Source organism: Lutra lutra, chromosome 1 (genome assembly GCF_902655055.1).
Source record: "Lutra lutra chromosome 1, mLutLut1.2, whole genome shotgun sequence".
Taxonomy (NCBI): Eukaryota; Metazoa; Chordata; class Mammalia; order Carnivora; family Mustelidae; genus Lutra; species Lutra lutra.
The window spans coordinates 188,126,202-188,146,953 of record NC_062278.1 but is presented as its reverse complement, the minus strand read 5'-3'; the positions used below and the strand labels follow the sequence as shown (position 1 = coordinate 188,146,953).

Genomic DNA, 20,752 nt, shown 5'->3' with positions numbered 1-20,752 from the left:
TTCGTCTTGGAGCATGTCCCAGAGGGGCAGCATTTGTGGAGAGACCTCTCCGAAAACAGGGGAGCCGGTGGGTGCCATCTTCCTCCCCCATTCCTCAGCATAAGCACAGGGCCACCTGTGGGAACTGCACAGTGAGAACACTTGCTACTAACCTTGCTTGCACCAAGCCCTGGCCATGCTCCCCTGCCCATAGCCCTGCATCCTAGCAGAACTGCCCTTCCTGGTCTGCCCTCCCCAGTGCAGCAGGCCCCCTCCTAAGAAGACTGTCCCAAACCCCTGCCCACAATGAATCTCCCAACCCAGGAGGTTTGCAGAACCTTGGTTCTGGTGGCAGCAACAGGTCTCACTTCACATGCAGACCACAGCACACCTAGTTAAAACTTACCACATTCAAGCCAAGAAACAAACACTGCCCACAACAGGCAAAAAGAGTCTCTGGGGACAACTGGACTAGAGAATAAAGCAGCAAGAACAAAACAGCAGAGAACACACAGCACATGTTGGAGAAACTTCCAGAAGCTCCAGACCCTCAGAAACAGGGGACACTACATGACAAGGCACTATGGATATCATCCTCACATGACCATTACCCTCAGGAAGAGGTGAAGTAACTGACTTTCTTAATACAGTGAAATAGGCACAGAGACTAGGAGGATATAAGAAGACAGAGAAATCCATCCCAAAAGAAGAACAGGACAAGACCATAGCTAGAGATCTGTAACAGGCCTGATGAAGAATTTAAAGTAGTGATCACAAGTATGCTCCCTGGACTTGAGAAAAGAGTGGAAGACATAAGTAAGACCTTAACACAGAGATAAGGAATAACAGCAGAAATAAGGTGAAATGAGAAACACATTTGATGGAATGAACAGTAGGATGGAAGCAGAGGAAAAATTAGTGACCTCAAAGAGTAATGGAAAGTAATCAAGCTGAACAAAAGAGAGAAAAAATAATTATGCAAAACAAGAATAGACTTAGGGAACTCAGGGACACCACTTAAGATAATAACATTTGTATTATAGGAGTCCCAAAGAAGAGAGAGAAAATGGAGGAGAAGTGGATCTGAAGAAATAATAGCTGAAAAATTCCCTAATCTGGGGAAGGAAACAGTTACACAGACTTAAGAGGCACAGAGAACTCCCATCAAAATCAACCAAAACAGACCCACACTAGGACGTATTATAATTAAACTGGCAAAATACATTGATATAGAAAAAATTTTAAAAGCAGCAAGATAAAAAAAGAAGACAGTAACTTACAAGGGAAACCCAAGGAGATTTTTCAACCAAAAACTTTCTAAGCTAGAAGGAAGTGTCATGATACATTCAAAGCGCTAAAAGGGAAAAAAAAAAAAAAAAGTGCAACCAAGAATATCCAGTAAGGCTATCAGTCAGAATACGAGAAGAGATAAAGAGTTTTCCAGACAATCAAAAATTAAAGGAATTTATGACTACCAAAGCCAGCCCGACAAGAAATACTAAAGGGATTATTTGAGTGGAAAGGAGAGACCAGAGTGACAGTATAAAGACTGGAAACACAAAAACAGTAAAAATGAATACTTCTGTAAAGAATCAGTCAAGGAACTCACAAAATAAAGGGATAAAAAATATGACACTATATACCTAACATGTGGGGAAGAGAGGAATAAAACATGGGTTCACACTTAAACAACCATCAAATTAATCTAGACTGCTATATACAGAAGGGGTTACATACAGACCTAACAGTAAACATATATCAAAAAAACACCAATAAATATGCAAAGAATAAAGAGAAAGAAATCCAAATATATCACAAAAGAAAATCAGCAAGACATGAAAGAGAAAAAAAAAAGGATCAGAGAAATTCTTCAGAAACAACCACCAAATAATAAAATAACATAAAAAAATCCACTGATTACTTTGAATGTAAATAGACTGAACACTGATGAAAAGACAGTAGGTAACAGAATGGATAAAAAAGCAAGAATTGTTTATATGTTGTCTAAAAGAGACTCATTTTAGACCTAAAGATACTTGAAAATTGAAAGTGAGGAGACGGAGAAACATCTATCATGCAAATGGGTGTCAATAGAAAGCCAGAGTAGCAATACTTTTATCAGACAAAACAGACATTAAAATAAAGACTGTAACAAGAGACAAAGATGGACACTAGATAAAAATAAGGGGGAAATCCAACAAGAAGATATAACAATTGTGCATATTTATGCACCCAACACAGAAGCACCCAAATAGTTAAGTTAATAAAAACATTAAAAAACAAATTGTAATAATAGTAGGGGATTTTAACATTTCACATACATTAATGGACAGATCATCCAAAGAGAAAATCAATAAGGAAACAATGGCTTTGAATGAAACACTGGAATGGATGGATTTAACAGATATATTCAGAACATTCCATCCTAAAACAGCAGAATACACATTCTTGTCAAGTGCACATGGGACATTCTCCAGACGAGATCACACATTAGTCCATAAAACAAGCCTCAACTAATTCAAGAATGAAGTCATACCATGCATCTTTTCTGACTACGATGGTGTGAAACTAGAAGTCAACAACAAGAAAAAATATGGAAAGACCACAAATACATGGAGGTTAAATAACATTCTACTAAACAATGACTGGATCAACCAGGAAATAAAGAAAAAAATTAAAAAGTGCATGGGAACAAATGAAAATGAAAACACAATGGTGCAAAACCTTTAGGATGCAGCAAAAGCAGTTCTAAGAAAGAAGTTTATAGCAACACAGGCCTACCTCAAGAAGCAAAGAAAATCTCAATATACCTTAAAGGAGCTAGAAAAAGAACAACAAACAAAACCCCAAATCAGCAGAAGGAAGGAAATGATAATGGTAAGAGTGGAAATAAATGATATAGAAACTAAAAAATATAATAGATTGATGAAACAGCTAGTTCTTTGAGAAGATCAACAAAATTAATAAACCTTTAGTCAGATTCATCAAAAACCCAAAAAAAGAGAGAACTCAAACAAAACCACAAATGAAAGAGAAGAAATAGCAACCAACACCACAGAAATACAAAGGATTATAAGGGAATATTATGGAAAATTACATGCCAACAAACTGGACAATGTAGAAGAAATGGATAAATTCCAAGAAACATATAACCTACGGGGGGGAAAAAAAGGGAAGAAACAGAAAATTTGAACAGATGGATAACCAGCAAAGTAATTGAATCAGTAACGAAAAAAACAAAACAAAACAACAACAACAAAAAACAACGATCAAAAGTCCAGAACCAGATGGCTTTAAGGCAAATTCTACCAAAGAGTTAAAGGAAAGTTAATACTTATTCTTCTCAAACTACTCTAAAAAACAGAAAAGGAAAGAAAATTTCAGAATGCATTCTATGAAGCCAGCATTATCCTGATACCAAAATCATATATAGACATCACCACAAAAGAGAACCATAGGCTAACATCCTTGATGAACACAGTTGCAAAAGTACTTAATAATACACTAGCAAACAAACTTCAACAATACATTTTAAAATGTCAGTCACCACAATCAAGTGGGATTTATTCCTGACTGCAAGGGCGGTCCAATATTCATAAATCAATCAACATGATATATCACATCAACAAGAGAAAGGGTAAGTACCATACAATCATTTAAATAGATGCAGAAAGAGCATCTGACCAACTACAACATCTATTCATGATAAAAACCCTCAACAAAGTAGCTTTAGAGGGACCATACTTCAACATAAAAAAGGCCATATATGAAAAAACTCACAACTGTCATCATCATCAATAGGGGAAAACTGAGAGCTTTTCTCCTAAGGTCAGAAATAAGAAAAGGATCTCCACAGTCACCACGTCTATCCATCATAGTACTGGAAGTCCTAGCCACAGCAATCAGACAACAAAAAGAAATAAAAGGCATCCAAATCAGTAAGGAAGAAGTAAAACTTCCACTATTTGCTGATGACATGATACTATATACAGAAAACCTAAAAGACTCCACCAAAAAACTACTAGAACTGACACACGAATTCAGTGAAGTTGTAGGACACAATATCAATGTACAGAAATCTGTTGCATTTCTACACACCAATAAAGAAGCAGCAGAAAGAGAAGTTAAGAAAACATTCCCATTTAGAATTGCACCAATAATAAGATACCTAGGAATAAACCTAATCAAAGAGGTCAAAGAGGTCAAAAAAATATAAAGCACTGATGAAAGAAACTGGAGAAACCACCAAGAAATGGAAAGATATTCCACATTCATAGATTAGAATAAATATTGTTAAAATGTCTATACTTAAAAAAAAGTCTATACTATTCAAAGCAATCTACACATTTAATGAAATCCCCATCAAAATACCAACAACATTTTTCACAGAACTAGAACAATTCTAAAATCTGTATGAAATCACAAAAGACACCTTATAGTCAAAATAATCTTTAAAAAGAATAGCGAAGTTGGAGGTATCACAATTCCAGACTTCAAGATATATTACAAAACTATAGTGATCAAAATAGTATACTACTGGCACAAAAACAGACACATAGATTAACAGAACAGAGTAGAAAACTCAGAAATGAACCCACACCTAGATGGTCAGTTAATCTCTAACAAAACAGGAAAGAATAGCCAGTGAAAAAAAGATAGCTTCTTCAACAAAGGGTGTTGGGAAAACTGGACAGCAACATGCAAAAGAATGAAACTAGACTACTATTTTACACCATACACAAAAATAAATCCAAAATGGATTAAAAACCTAAATGTGAGACCTGAAACCATAAAAATCTTAGAAGAGAACATAGGCAGCAACTTCTCTGATGCTGGCCATAGCTACGTCTAGATATAACTTCTGAGGACAGGGAAACACAAAGGCAAAAATAAACCTTTGGAACTACATCAAAATAAAAAGTTTCTACACAGTGAAGAAAACAATCAACAAAACTAAAAGGCAACCTATGAAATGGGAGACGATACTTGCAAATGACATATCCAATCAGGGGTTAGTATCCAAAATATATAAAGAACTTAACTCAGTACCAGAACACTAATAATCCAAATGAAAAATGGGCAGACATGAATACATATTTTTCCAAAGAAGACATACAGACCAGATGCTCATCATCACTTAGTATCAAGGAAATGCAAATCAAAACCATAGGAAGCTATCACCTCACACTTGTCAGAGTAGCTAAAACCAACAATACAAGAAACAACAGGTGTTGGTGAGGATGTGAAGAAAAAGGAATCCTTGCGTGCTGTGGGTGGGAATACAAACCAGTGCAGCTACTGTGGAAAACAATATGGAGGTTTCTCAAAAAGTTAAAAATAGAACTACCAGTTGGTCCAGAAATTGCAGTACTGGGTATTTACCCAAAGAATACAAAAATACTAATTCAAAGGGATTAGTTTAATCCCTAAGTTTACTGCAGCATTACTTATAATACCTAAGATATGGAAGCAGCCCAAGTGCCCATCCACTGACGAATGGATAAAAAAGATGTGGGTGTGTGTGCGTGTGCGTAGATATAGATGTATAGATAATAGATATATAATGGAATATTATTCACCCATAAAAAGAATGAAATCTTGTGATTTGCAAGGACATGAATGGAGCTAGAGTGTCATCATGCTAAGCGAACTAAGTTAGAGAAAGACAAATACTGTATGATCTCACTCATATGTGGAATTTAAGAAACAAAACAAGTGAGCAAAAGAGGAAAAAAAGAGATAGAGACAAGTCAAGAAATGGACTCTTAATGACAGAGAATTAATGGTTACCAGAGCGGAATGGGCTAAATGGGTGGTGGGATTAAGGGGTGAACTTGTGATGGGCAGCAGCTGATGTACGGAAGTGCTGAGTCACTGTATCATACACCTGAAGGTAATATAACACTGTATATTAACTAACTGGAATTAAAACAGAAAATTAGGGGTGTCTGTGTGGCTCAGTGGGTTAAAGCCTCTGCCTTCGGCTCAGGTCATGATCCCAAGGTCCTGGAATCCAGCCCCACATCGGACTCTCTGCTCAGCGGGGAGCCTGCTTCCCTTCCCCTCTCTCTGCCTGCCTCTCTGTCTGCTTGTGATCTCTGTCTGTCAAATAAATAAATAAAATCTTTAAAAAACAAACAAACAAACAGAAAATTAGAAGGGGAAAAAAAGATCACTGGAGGAATCTCAGATGGGTAAGTAGGGGGAGATAAGGAGAGAAAGTCTGGAGCAACTGGGAGATGACAAATTCTATTCGGGCCAGGAGAAGTGGAGACAGCCGTCAACAGGTGGCCCACAGGCAACCAGGAATGTGGGTTCAGACACAAAGAAACAGAGAATCCTAGAAATCATAGGCATGACTAATACTAACAATTGCTTTCAAAATATTTTAAATATATCATTGTATTTCAATATTTCAAACACATCCAAATATGAATAAAGTAGAAAGGTAAACAAATGCATTTCAATCATTTACAAGCTTCTCACATTAAAAAAAAAAAAAAACTCTCTTTAACACATGGTCCCAAAAAGTACTGATTCTCACATGTCTCTGATTTGTCTATGAATTTGGATCATGACAGCCATGAATCCCTTGGAATCATATGCTGATGATGATGATGATGGGCATCATCATCACTGCCCTCCAAAACCACCATCAATGATGGGCAGATGGCCCATTTTCAAGGCAACATGTGACCCAGCTTTAACCTTAACCTCAAATCTGTTTAGTAAAACTTGTGCTATTGGCTCGTCTGTCTTGTAGCAATAAGCAGGTCAACACTGCGAAGTTTTGCCAGATTCCTCCTGTTTTGTTCTCTCTAGCCAATCTCAGCGACTTTTATATTCACAATCTACTCGTTTCATTTTTAACCAACTAGACTTGGCACCATCTCTTCTTCTGATACTTTAAATATTCCCTCTGATCAAATCTTTTATACAACAAAAGCCAGAGGAGACCTTCCTTCCTCCAAAACTCCTCACTGAGTAAGAGGTTACTCATTCATTCAGGAAATGAGGGACTTGGGTTAGTTCTTTAAATTCCCTTACTGCTCTAAACACGATCAGAGAGGCACTCCCATGGCCATACCTCTTCAATGAGTATCACAGGTATGTACGGGCCAAGGTAGAGACACAACTGGGTTCATCTCAATCCTTTTATCCACTCTGATTTTCTTAAAACCCTTGCTGCAGAACCAAAATGGCTTTCTGAGAAGTTTAACGTTTTTAGCTTTAGCTTTACTTCTTTTTTTTTTTAATTTTATTTTTTATAAACATATATTTTTATCCCCAGGGGTACAGGTCTGTGAATCGCCAGGTTTACACACTTCACAGCACTCACCATAGCACATACCCTCCCCAGTGTCCATAATCCCACCCCCCTCCCCCCATCAACCCTCAGTTTGTTTTGTGAGATTAAGAGTCACTTATGGTTTGTCTCCCTCCCAATCCCATCTTGATTCATTTACTCTTCTCCTAACCCCTTAACGCCCCGTGTTGCATCTCCTCTCCCTCATATCAGGGAGATCATATGATAGTTGTCTTTCTCCGATTGCTTATTTCGCTAAGCATGATACCCTCTAGTTCCATCCACGTCGTCGCAAATGGCAAGATTTCATTTCTTTTGATGGCTGCATAGTATTCCATTGTGTATATATACCACATCTTCTTTATCCATTCATCTGTTGATGGACATCTAGGTTCTTTCCATAGTTTGGCTATTGTAGACATTGCTGCTATAAACTTTCGGGTGCACGTGCCCCTTCGGATCACTACGTTTGTATCTTTAGGGTAAATACCCAGCAGTGCAATTGCTGGGTCATAGGTAAACTTGCTTTATTGTCTGTGTCTTTCCCTGCCTTCACTTGGGCCCCAGCATATAAATGCTACCGTGTTAAATCCTGCAGAGCAAAATTCCATCTTATAAACACAGTACACAATGCCCAACCACACAAGGCAGTGGCTAAATAAATGCTTATAAAACAAACCAGTGACTAAGAAGCCAATTAGCTCAGTAAATTCAAATCTCCCTTGAAAATCTGAAAAATAAGCCCTCTGTGCTGTGCTATGCCTAAGTGGGGAGGGGCCAGTAATCAGTTGGCTTCCAGAATTCCCTTAGGGACCCTTAGACCTGGAATACTGGTATGTCAGCACATTTGTGGAAATAATGGGGAAAATGAAGACCAAAGACCGACTTGAACTTTACATTTCTTTGTTCTCATTACCCATTCCCTAAACCACAGGAGTATAAAACAAAAATGATCCTTTCATGTAAAAAGGCTGGAATACTAACCTTTACTGAGTCTATTCCCACACTGCACAGAGGAGCTCTCATCCAGGTGTAGGTTGAATTTTACTGTTTGTTTTTTTTTCCCACCATGAAAACCAATTTTGATAGTCTTTGAAAATGAAACCAATTTCCATTTCTTAAACTATAAGTCACTCTCAATTTCTACATTTAGCACCTGAAAATTACAAATTAATTTCCTTCTAGAATGTAAGTTCTAAAAAGAAAGAGGGCTTGCTTATCTTCCACAGCTATAGCCATGGTGCCTAATACATGTGGCTAACAATCGATAAATACTTGTTGAAAGGAAGAATAAACATGCATTTCAACCAACACAACACAGAAAGGATCTGGCATATAAGCATCTGGGGGAACTCTGTAAGGGAGATAAAGAACAATTACTAGCTAAAGTACTTCATTGCTTACTCGTAAAAGAGTTTAGAAAATTGGGAGACTGAAATATGGAGCCTGTCTCTATCTTGCACTCTCAAACTTTTGCTATAGCTGCCTGGCAAGGGCAGTTAGCAGATGCTGCATTCTTTATTTCAGTGGGAAGCAACCGCTCTCCAAGGCTCCAGGCAAAGAATACACATGTACATCCTTCTAGTGTCCAGATCTATGCTGTCCAGTATGGTAACCACTAGCCCCACGTATCCGTCGAGCTCCTGAAATGTGTCTAGTGTGACATGAGATGGGCCAGAAATGTAAAATACAAACCAGAGTCCTGAAGAGTAGGACAGAAACCGGATGTACACTATCTGACTGATAACTGTTTTACATTAATTACATGTTGAAGTAACAGTTTGGATATAGTGGGGTAAACAAAATATATTACTAAAATTAATTTCACCCATTTATTTTTAGTTCTCTTAAAGTGACCTAGAAAACTGTTAAATACTTATGTGGCTCACGTTCTATTTCTACTGGACAGTGCTAAACCAGACTGGCAGTAAAGAGGGTCTGTATACCACCAGAAGGAATATTCATGAAAAAATAGCAGAATCAGATTCCTAATTTCTCAATCTATAATTGGGAAATTAATTGGATTTTCTACCACATACCAATGGACAGTCCCCGTTAAAGGCTCACGAAAGTACTTGAGGATTAACACATTAGCCTTGATTTCTAGATAAGGAAACTGAGGCACAAGAAGGAAAAGGAACTAATACAAAAAGTTACAGAGCTGGTAAATGGGAGGGCAAAACCCTGACACAAAGCCAGCAGCCTGGCTTCCAAATGCATGTGCTTCTCCTTCTACTCCTCCAGTCACTGAGAGAACTTTCTCCATGTTCTAGAGGCTTCAATAAGGATGACAAATATCTTTCCTGCCTTCCCCTGCTGTGGCCTTCTCTTTGACACCTGACACCATTCACTGGTATTTCTCCCAGCCACTAACCCACAGATAAAGAAAACTAGATGAAAGGGTGGCAGAAAAATTCAGGAAAATTACCAGAGTGACATCCCATACACTGATATCTCGTAAAAAAGAATCAAGTTTTCCTAATTGGGCTTTTTTTAGCCTTTGCAACTCAAAAGCCCACCATCATATCTGTCTTCGTTAGTAATAACCCATGACAAAGAAAATGCACCTACTGGTTCACTGCTACCTGTGAGGTCACTAACTTGGGCAAGTGTGATTTTACCTGTTGTGAATTAACTTACTTAGTTTCTTAGCAGCCTCCAGAGCTTCCTTTGCAGTGTCTGCTACAATGAATCTTTGAACTCGAACTCCATGGTCAGACATGAGTTTCTTGCTCTGGTATTCCTGCAGGTTCAGCCATCTTCGGGGGGTTAATTGAACTGCCTAGAGAAATTGAGAGAGAGAGAGATAAGAACACTTAAAAATAATAAGAAAAATAATAGTCAACGCATATAGCCAGTCTTACAGGTACCCTCAAATGACAATCAGCAACATGGGTTTTGTTTAAAAGGGGAATAAATAAATATATAAATTATTTATGCTTAATTGTTTTCCTAATCAAAAATGTTAAGGAAAACTACATACACAACAAATGGATACAGGTTTAAAGAAATGATGAGAACTGAATTGGGTCTATTATCTAGCTAACAAGAATGTGCCTATGTCAATATCCTAGATTTGACATTGACTAAAACTAAGTAAGATGTCAACATGAGGGCAGGAGGGGGAAGGGCACACAGGACTGTTGCACTTCTTTTGGTGTTTCCAATGAGTCAATAAGTATTTAAGAATAAAAGGTTATTTTTAAAAAATATTAAGAACTCTATTATATAGGATATGCCTCCCACCATTCCCACCCAAATAAAGGTAAGAGCATTATTTTAATAACTGTGTGCACATCATTAATCATTGTAAGGTATCTTAGGAATTTTTTTTATACACTTTGAGGTTCAATGGGCCACAGATTAATCCACTTCTTAGTTTTTAATTCCTCAAGGCACAATCACTATGTCTCTAATAATATTCTCTCTCTCACACACCAAATATGAGGATCGTAACCTGAAAACAATCATCATTACTTAAACTACTTAAAAACTGCAACTTGTGTATTAAAGTAACTGTTTAAGCATCATGTAGAGGTGATTTTCCAATACGAACTATCAGTTTCTAATCTGTGCTGAAAGAAAGTAATCAAAGAGCATAATAACGTGAACAAGTAAATTTTTCTCATTTTATTCAGTAAAATCAAAAGTATTCCCAGTCAAACTTATACACCCCATTTTTAAAAGGAAAAAGATGAAAAAAAAAAAAAGAATATATCTAGTTTAATCTCATTTTCAACCATGAGTCATGATGAAAACACAAACACTACTCACAGTGGGTAAGATAACAATGCCATTAATGCATAAACCAAAAAAAATCAGTCACAAACTGAATCACAAGATTGGTGGAGGAAAATCACTTGACATACTTCCTAGTGGCTTCTGTCAATGGCCTTGGTGTATGGCCAAGACAATATCGCACAGACCATTAACAGGTCCACAGGGCTTTACAACATGGAACCATTAGGTTTCAGGACCTCAAATTTGTCCTTAAAATGGCACTTTCTTCTGGAATCTCCAAGCTACAAAGCACTCATGGATCTCTTCTGGACCAGGGACATTCCAAGAAGGCTCCAGAACACTTACAACTAAACCAGGTTTTACTCAAGGGCAGAGTGTATCTTCAATTTCTTTGTATTTTTAAGAAGAATGTGATGGGTGTTTGGCATATGGAAAATACTCAAGAAATACTAGTTAGATGGCCAAATGAATAAACCCTGCCTTTTGTCCTTTTGTTTCCAGCTACAGGTAATTTTTCTTTTTTTTTTTTTTTTAAAGATTTTATTTATTTATTTGTCATAGAGAGAGAAGCGAGAGTGAGCACAGGCAGACAGAGTGGCAGTCAGAGGCAGAGGGAGAAGCAGGCTCGCTGCCAAGCAAGGAGCCCGATGTGGGACTCGATCTCAGGACGCTGGGATCATGACCTGAGCCGAAGGCAGCTGCTTAACCAACTGAGCCACCCAGGCGTCCCTACAGGTAATTTTTCATTTCCAGAAAGTGACTTTCTCTAAAAACAGAAAAGTAAAAGTTCTTCAGACCTTAAAAAAAAAAAAAAAAACTACACACTCGTAAAAAAACTCAAATTTCAACATAATCGAGCCTAAAGAAATCTCTCTACACCAGCATTCTGAATACTGGTAATACTGTTTTAAATGTTGAAGTTATCTACACTTCTTCAGAAATAAATAACATTTGAGTCAAAATAAATTATCAGACAAGTGATGCTCACATCAGATACTGTATGAGTTATTAACTTCATGATTTGTTAATCTTACTTCTGAATTTTTAAGTCTTGATGAAACATTAGTAATTTGAAAAACACAAAATTTCACACATGAACATATTCATTGACTTAAGAGTCTTAATAACACATCATATAAGAAAAATTAAAGTTTAAGGCATTTACTAAAAGCTTCCTAAAGAAAGAAAAGATTAAACATTAGATATTTACTATATTCTGGGACCATTTTTAAAAGGCAGACGGGAAAGGATCAATAGATTAAGTCTATGTTGACTCATCAACTTAGAGCCATTAACAAGGAGAAGGAAAAAACTACAGTTGAAAAGAGCATGAGAGAGACAAAAAACAGCCACTAAAAACAGTGTAGTCTGGTCAATTCCTTTTCATTAGAACACTCGCTGTATTAATTCTGGATATGTTAATGCAATCTGCTGCAAACTAATTGCAATTGATCCAGAGACCAGCTTTATAGACATATAATACATATTGACCATTTCTGCATTGACTCAGATGAAAGCCTGCTTAAAGTCTGTTGCTGTTAAATTGAAAACCAACACAGTGAACATAGTTCCAAGCCACTGCAGACACCCAAGCTATCACTCCACAAAGTGATCATTTTACAGAATAATCGTCTACCTTTGTCAAACCGAAGCTCAGAAGAGCAGGGTCTGTGGCTAGGTCTAAAACTTCATCACTTCAACTGCATTTACTAAAACTCTGTGGCATATCCAGAGAGGAAAAGGTTAATTCTACTCTGCATTTTCAGGGGGAAGAAAAAGAGAAGAGAAATTTACTAAGTAAGTGGATGGTGTAAAGTACACTGGAAATGTATCCAACGCTGAATCATAAAGGCAACAATAAGAACAGTTTCCTCTCCTTATTATGGAGCACGGGCCATGTGCTAGGCATTCTGCTAAGCACACACGTTATCTAATAGTCAAAATCACTGTGAAAAGTGAAATATTACTACTTCTTCTGCAGCTATGATTAATGCAAACCAACAAATACCGTAGTTAATCTTCCTCCCTCCAGATACTTCCTTGCCTTAGATGAAGTTAGGCACAGCTATATAACTAGTTCTGGCCAATGAATCATGAATATACATGGTGTGCAACTCATCTGGACCAACATTTGATTACCAACACTTCCGCCCTAAGTTCTCCCTCTCTCTTGACATGGGGCATGGGAACATTTACGTTGGCAGCTGATCTATCAGTCAGGGGTCACGGTGAAGACAGACACATTCCCACGTCCCTCACGATGAATATATAATGAAAAATAATCCCTTGTGGATTTCCAGCTGCTGAGATTCTGGAGAATACTTGTGACTGCGGTGGAACCTAGCCTATCTGTAGCATCCTGATGAATAAAACCATCTTACAAATCAGGAAACCCAGGCTGAGGGTTAAGTCACTGGCCAAAGATCACAGGCAGCTGTCAAGCAGCAAAACTTCTCTAATCCACACTACTGATCTACTGAGTCATACTGTTGGTTCCCTGTGCTTATATTCTGGTCCCACACTCCCAGGGGCCCCCTGATGATAAAGAGTGAGACTATATTCTTCTCTTCAAAACTTGAGGTCTAAAGGTGGGAAGTAATCTATCTAGGGATCCTCTAGTGAGCCAGAGGGAGGAAGACAACTAGACTATTGCCCTCCTTTCATACAGATTTTGGCAAAGCATCTGTATCAGGAAGAGCATCGTGTTCTCAAAACAGTTGGGCAGGGTGGGCACCTGGGGTGAGTTCCATCTAGATGTTCATGCTGACCTTTCCACGGCTCCCTTCCCTCCCATGTTTCTTCACCAGAGCAAGCACTTCCAAGCTTGGAAGGGAAGTGGGAAATACAACTTAAAAGTATGACATAAAGATTTAAGGGCCTGTGGGAACAAGGAAGCACAGGCAGAAGAAAAAGAATGAAAAATGAGGGGCAAGACAAAGAAAAACAGGAGATAAAAAGACAATGACTAAGCAGGGAAAATTCATGAGAAAACTCAAAGCACAGAATTAGACAGCTACATAGGAAAAAATGACACGACCAAGAAATCATCCTTCGCCCCATGGTTTTAAAATTAGAGGTGTAGAGACTACTGAAATAGCAGCACAGGAGGAGAAAAATCAATAGAGGGAGTCGAGAAAATGTCAGTGAGCTGGGCGCCCCCCAAAGGGAGACTCGGTGAGCCACATCTGCCCACTGGCTCTCGGCGCCCCCTTGGTCTTTCTGCCTGCAGCCTGATGCTCACAGCAGTGCTTCTTCACTCAGGAAGGCAGCAGAGTCGAGGCTCAGGAAGAGCTGAAAACCCACTAGGGATCGGGAAAATAGAAATTAAAACAAAAATGAAGGTTTCTGACGTCACTGATGAAGGTATGGTGGAACGCACCTCCCCACACGCTCCCCAGACAAAGAGGACACCGGTGCGACCACCTTCAAAACCAATCTGACAGACAGCATTGATGAAAACTAAAACAACCACATGCTCTGAACTGGAACATCTCCTTTTGGGTGCTTAACCTAGCGAAACTTGTGTACCAGGGACATGCGCCAGGATCTCATACACAGTATTGTGTATAATACAGGATAAAGTCGGAAGGTAACCTAGAGGTCTACCAAATAGGAAATGGGCTGCATAAACCACAATGTACTCTAACAACAGGAAGCATTCAAAATATCTGTGGCACCACAACAGTACCCAGTATGTGGTTCCCCCACATCCTCAGTTCTTTTGTAGGTAGCGTGCCAAAACTTTCAAGCAACCATGTACAACCCTCCAGGCCACTTTTCCCTGGCTGCGAGGTCCTGGGAGCCACGTGTGGAGAGGGTGGAGTCACAAGGATGAAGCAGCCTGCACTACTGACTTACTGTACAGACTGCTGCCTTGGCCTTGGAGTCATCAGCTGCACATTTGCACGAATGAGAAATAAACCTTTGATGTGTTTACCACTGAGATCTTGGGAAGAACTTGTAATCGCCTCATTGACTAGCCTAGACTGATAAGTATGAACGTCTTAACATTGATTGTTCTCCAAGGCACATTACTGAAAGAAAACAGCCAGCTTCTTTCAATATTTAAAATAGAATAACATTTATATTTCCAACACGTGTCCAAACACAAAGCAACGTTCTCTATCTTTTAAGAACAGGGAGAGATATAAGTGCATGCACAGGGAAAGGTCCAGATGAAGTTCACCTCATGCCAGTAAACTTGAGGAGGGCAGACCAGAAAGATGGCAGTCAAAGGGAGATTTACCCTAATCTATAATTTTTAAGACAATTCTCATAGAAAAACATTCATTTATTATTTGTGCAATGAAAATCAATCTACTCAAAAACAACGCTGAGAGGAAGTAATCAAACCCAGGCTTTAACCCAAGTGCACAGCCTGGAGCATCTATTAACTTGTCTGGGAAATGAAGGGCTTGAACCCACAGTTTAGTGCAGCAGAATTCTCCAAACGTGGTGTGAAATCAGGCGGGGGAGGGCAAAGGCTTGCGTTCTCCGTTACACAGAACGACCACCCCTAATACCAACTCCTGCTGGGAGATAGGAAGAGGCTCTTAAACCTCATTTCAAGCTCTCAACTGCAGGGACGACAGTGGAATACAAACAAGGAATTAGCTGTAAACGCAGAGGAAAATATATTCCCCTCTCGTTGCAAGCATGACAAGGAAGGCAGATGCTCAGTGGGCTGTGGCAGGCCAAAAGTTGGTATGTGTTTGTTATATTTTAGTTTTTGCCAATGTTATTCTGTATGTAAATTAGCACCCATAAATCTACCTTAGTCACGTTACCTAGGAAATAGTAGGCTTCAAATAAACGTGTTGGTGCACATGCAAAGACAGATATAACTCAATGTGTCTCAATATGGGTACCACAAAATAAAAGATCTGCTTGCTTAAAACAGCCTTTGATGAAGATGCCACTTCCCTATCACCCTATGTAAGACAGAGGAATCCTGTTTATAAGAGGAAAATGATAATAATAGCAACACTAATAATAATAATAAAAATAATAGTGCTTTTCTGTTTAACCCTGAATGTGATTCTATCAACTCCTCCTTCGGAAAGACAACATGCTCAAGACACACAAAAAAGCAACAACGTGCTACAAGCCTAAACCTATGGAAAAGGAAAAAATGTGGTCAGATGTGGAAGAAAGTGAAGGAACCTCGGTACCGACACTCTGCTACAGTTTACTGTATGTTCAGGCTAAATTAGGGAGCCTTAATTTGGAGTCACCCTTGGAAATACAACATCCCTTTTATCTAGAACTGGCATGTTCCTGACCCTTCACCGTTTGGGTTACCCCCACTTTGCACAGAGAAAGGAAATGAACTCACCAATTACTCAGTGCCCTGCGGCTGAGTTCATATTCTCTAGCAGGTGCAGAGACCGTGGTCATTTACAAAGAAGAGGAAACTAACAGGCCCCTCCTCACAGGCTGCTCTGAGGATTAAATGAGTTAATACGTACAGAACTACTGGAATTGTGCTCAACAGATCATAAGTACTCAAAAGAATTCTCTGTTGTTGTTGTTATTTTTTAAGAATTTATTTAAGGGAGCGCCTGGGTGGCTCAGTGGGTTAAAGCCTATGCCTTCGGCTCAGGTCATGGTCTCAGGGTCCTGGGATCGAGCCCCGGGCTCTGCTCAGTGGGGAACCTGTTTCCCCCTCTCTCTCTGCCTGCCTGTCTGCCTAGATGTGATCTCTGTCTGTCAAATATGTATTTGACAGAGAGAGAGACAGCAAGAAAGGGAACACAAGCAGGGGAGTGGGAGAGGGAGAAGCAGGCTTCCCGTGGAGCAGGGAGCCCGATTCAGGGCTCGATCCCAGGACCCCAGGATCATGAGCTGAGCCAAGGTAGACGCTTAAGCACTGAGCCAACCAGGCGTCCCTCTGCTATCATTATTTAATGTAGAAATACAAAGGGGGAGAGAAAGTATAACATGGAGACACTAAAAAATCCCTAAAATAAAAACAGTAAGTGATCCCATAAATGATAAAGAAGTGCCTACAGTGTCCTGCTGTTCGCTTTAAACACATCTGGGAAAGTATTTTTAAACTCTAATGGTGGAATCTCTATACTTAAATCACTCAACAACCACAGAAAGGGAAAGGACAGTAATTTATAAAAGGAAGGCCTAGACAAAGCTAATTAAAATGTGCCATTTGTGCTAAGTGCCTTGACTTTCTGTCTCATTTGAGCCAGGGTACTCCCACCTCACAGATGAACAAATGCATAGTCTATGGCTACTCAGCCAGGTGAGTGGAGTCAGGATTTGAATGCCAGTCTAAAAAACCCATGAGCTTTCTATTATTCCAAACGATTCTTTTTTATTTTTCTTTTTTATTTTTTTGGTGGGGAGGGGCGGGGGTCAGTCTGTGAATCCATATCAATAAAAAGGACTTGGAAGGACCACAGACAAAAACCATACTCCTGACCTAAAAATACAGTGTTCCATTTAAAAGGAGGGAAGACAAGGCAGCAAAGTGAGAGCACTAACAGGGGCAGGAGGGCCGTCCCGAAACATTGGTACAGACGGAATGTGCAATTTCACAAGAACAGGAGGCTGGAGAAGCAAAGTCACATTTCCTGATGAAGAGAAATAAGAATTAGGCTTCTCTCTCTCTTTTTTTTTAAGATTTTATTTATTTGACACAGAGAGAGAGAGAGATCACAAGTAGGCAGAGAGGCAGGCAGAGAGAGAGAGAGGGGGAAGCAGGCTCCCCGCCGAGCAGAGAGCCCCATGTGGGGCTCGATCTCAGAACCTTGAGATCATGACCTGAGCTGAAGGCAGAGGCCTAACCCCCTGAGCCACCCAGGTGCCCCTATGCTTCTCTTTATAAGAGATCAGACTAGGATCAGATGAGAAGCCTGGGCCACTTCTGCTTCTCTAGCTCTGTGTCTCTGATAGTACCACACCTGCCTATCTAAGGACCCCACAGTAACGAGGGGGCAGAATCTGTTAAAATATATATAGGGGTGCCTGGGTGGCTCAGTGGGTTAAAGCCTCTGCCTTCGGCTCAGGTCATGATCCCAGGGTCCTGGGATCGAGCCCCACATCGGGCTCTCTGCTCAGTAGGGAGGCTGCTTCCTCTTCTCTCTCTGCCTGCTTCCACCTCTCTCTCTGCCTGCTTCTCTACCTACTTGTGATCTCTGTCAAATGAATAAATAAAATATTTAAAATATATATATATATTAGCAGATTCTATTATATATATGCATATATATATACATATATATAATATATATTTATATATTTATATCTCCTGTCCTACCAGGAAAGAAATGAAAGTTCAACTTTCAGACCATCCAGAAACTGGATCATAGCATTCATGATTAGGATTAATGCTTCTTGACAAAATCTTCTATTTTTTAACCAAACTGAATTCTAGCTAACATGCAGGAGTGCCGTGAAGTTACAGAAACTCTACTATACACTTGACGACCATTACCCCATTTAATTCTCACAACAACCCTACAAGGAAGAAACTGACAGAAGTCCATTTTACAGATGGGCAAAGTGAGGCTCAGAGAAGCTAAGTGCTGCGAAGACTAACAGAGACACTTAGAGGCAGGGCCATTTTTCAAATGCAGGTGTGCCTGACTCCACAGTCTGCTCCTCAGTGAAACACTAACAGTGAACGCCCCTTCCTGCAAGTCCACAAAAGTGGGTCCTAAGCAATGACAGGGGCAGGAGAAGAAACCGGTGGCGGTGTATAGATTTCACTGCAGAAGGGTACAGAGCTGTCCTGAATATGAGGCTGGAGGGGAAAATGGGAAGTTCTGAATGAGAGAAAGCTTCCTGGATAGGTTTCACTAAGGCAAAAGAATTAAGATTCTCAAAGATACCACCTTCTTCTTTTTATCCTAGGTTCAGCAGAAAAGCAGCATGTTTTTTTTTAAGGAACAAGGAAAGGCAAAACTCTTTGTAGTAAGGACAAATGCCCAAAGGAGAGTTCATTCCATAACTCTGTGCTGCTGCTCTGCCAGCAGCAAGAAAGAAGGGGAGGGGAAAAAAATACAACCTTGATAAACATTAGCATATTAACACAATAGCAGAAACAAATGTATAAAAGGCACTAAAAATACTAAACAGCATCATTTCAAAAATGCCTGCCCATCCCCTAGTGGAGAGTGTGCCACCTCAACTATGTTGCAGAAGAAAATCACCTTAATTTTATACTGTGAACAGAAGTGGGCGAGATTAATTTACATGAAGAAAGAAAACAAATTTAGAGTAAATATATACATGCATTTAACTCTTACTAAGGAAACCGGCAGAATCTGTACTTTGTTCATTCACTTGAACAGTTTGCTACTGGGCATTTATAACATAGTCATAATATAATGAGGTCTACTGGTCAACAGCACAGACAAGGTCTTTGCTGTCACAGAGTTCAGGTCCTAGCAGGGGAGGCAGAGAGGAAGACGTGAACACAGAAGTGGAGAATGTACTGACAGAGTGAGAAGTGCTCTGGAGGAAATAACATATACATGAGGAATTACTGAGGCAAAGGGCACACTATGTGATGACCTGGGAGGAAAGGCCAGCTGTGCAAAGACCTCAAGATAGAATGGAGAGAGGCATGTGCAGAAGCCGAGGAGAAACCTAGCAGGTGTAGTCCAAGGCCCTGAGGCAGGAAAGGGTTAGCAGGGGCAGGAACTAGTAGGGAAAAGGTCAGAGAGGAGGGGAGAAAAGGAAGCAGGGACCAGACCGTGAAGGGGAGTGGAAGCTGCAGCCCAAAGTTTAGATGTTATTCACTCAGTTTTAAGTGGGGGAGTGAGATCAAGTTCACAATTTGGAAAAGTCACTCTGTTTTCTGTTTAGAGAAGGGAACCCATTATGAGAGCCCAGTTAAACCAGCCCAGAGTCAGCCACCTTTTTCTATAAACAGCAGAACAGAAATAGTAAAGAGGAAAGAGTCAAATAGTAAATCTGGCTTTGAGGCCAGAGCGTCTCTGCTGCAACTCCACCTTTGTCACAAAAGCAGGCAGAAATAATATATAAAAGAATAGGCATGGCTGTGTTCCAGCAACGCTTTAGTTGCAGAAACAGTTTTGGCTGAGACTAGTTTGCAGACCCTCAACTAAATAACAGAGAAGAGCAGAGGAAGTAGAACAAGGAACTGAAGGGATTCAGGGTATAGTTTGGTGATGAAGCAAAACCTACTCATGAATTAGACGTGGGCTTTAAGGTAAAAGGGAATCTAGTATTAGATATAAACACACACACTGACACACACTTGACAGTTACATAAACCCAGTGAATTTTATGTACCTGCTAACTATAAAGGAAACATTTCTTTAGCAACAATCTTACCTTGGATTTTTTGCCCAAACTGGCCTTTGCATCACACTTAATTTTTGAGAGTCCCATCCATCATTCCACCATATAAGAGCTTCTTGGTCTTTGATCTTACAACCATCTTCCATTATTTACTATTTTTTTTTAAAGATTTTATTTGTTTATTGGACAGAGAGAGATCACAAGTAGGCAGAGAGGCAGGCAGAGAGAGAGAGGAGGAAGCAGGCTCCCCACCAAGGAAAGAGCCCGATGTGGGGCTCGATCCCAGGACCCTGGGATCATGACCTGAGCCGAAGGCAGAGGCTTTAACCCTCTGAGCCACCCAGGCACCCCCCATTATTTACTATTAATCCCAGTGGGCAACATGCAAACTGCCCTGCTTTGCCCCCATCTTGCTACACTGGCCCATCTGCTGCTTCTTTC

General features: G+C 39.7%; 1 protein-coding gene across 1 annotated transcript in view; it reads right to left on the bottom strand.

Annotated features, from left to right (window-relative positions):
- The window catches only part of SUCLG2 (succinate-CoA ligase GDP-forming subunit beta), a 289,573-nt gene that overhangs the window by 227,866 nt on the left and 40,955 nt on the right, over positions 1-20,752 (bottom strand). Inside the window, exon 2 of the mRNA XM_047747177.1 lies at positions 9,926-10,067. Within this exon, the coding sequence (XP_047603133.1) occupies positions 9,926-10,067 (142 nt within the window). The remainder of the gene's footprint in view (positions 1-9,925; positions 10,068-20,752) is intronic.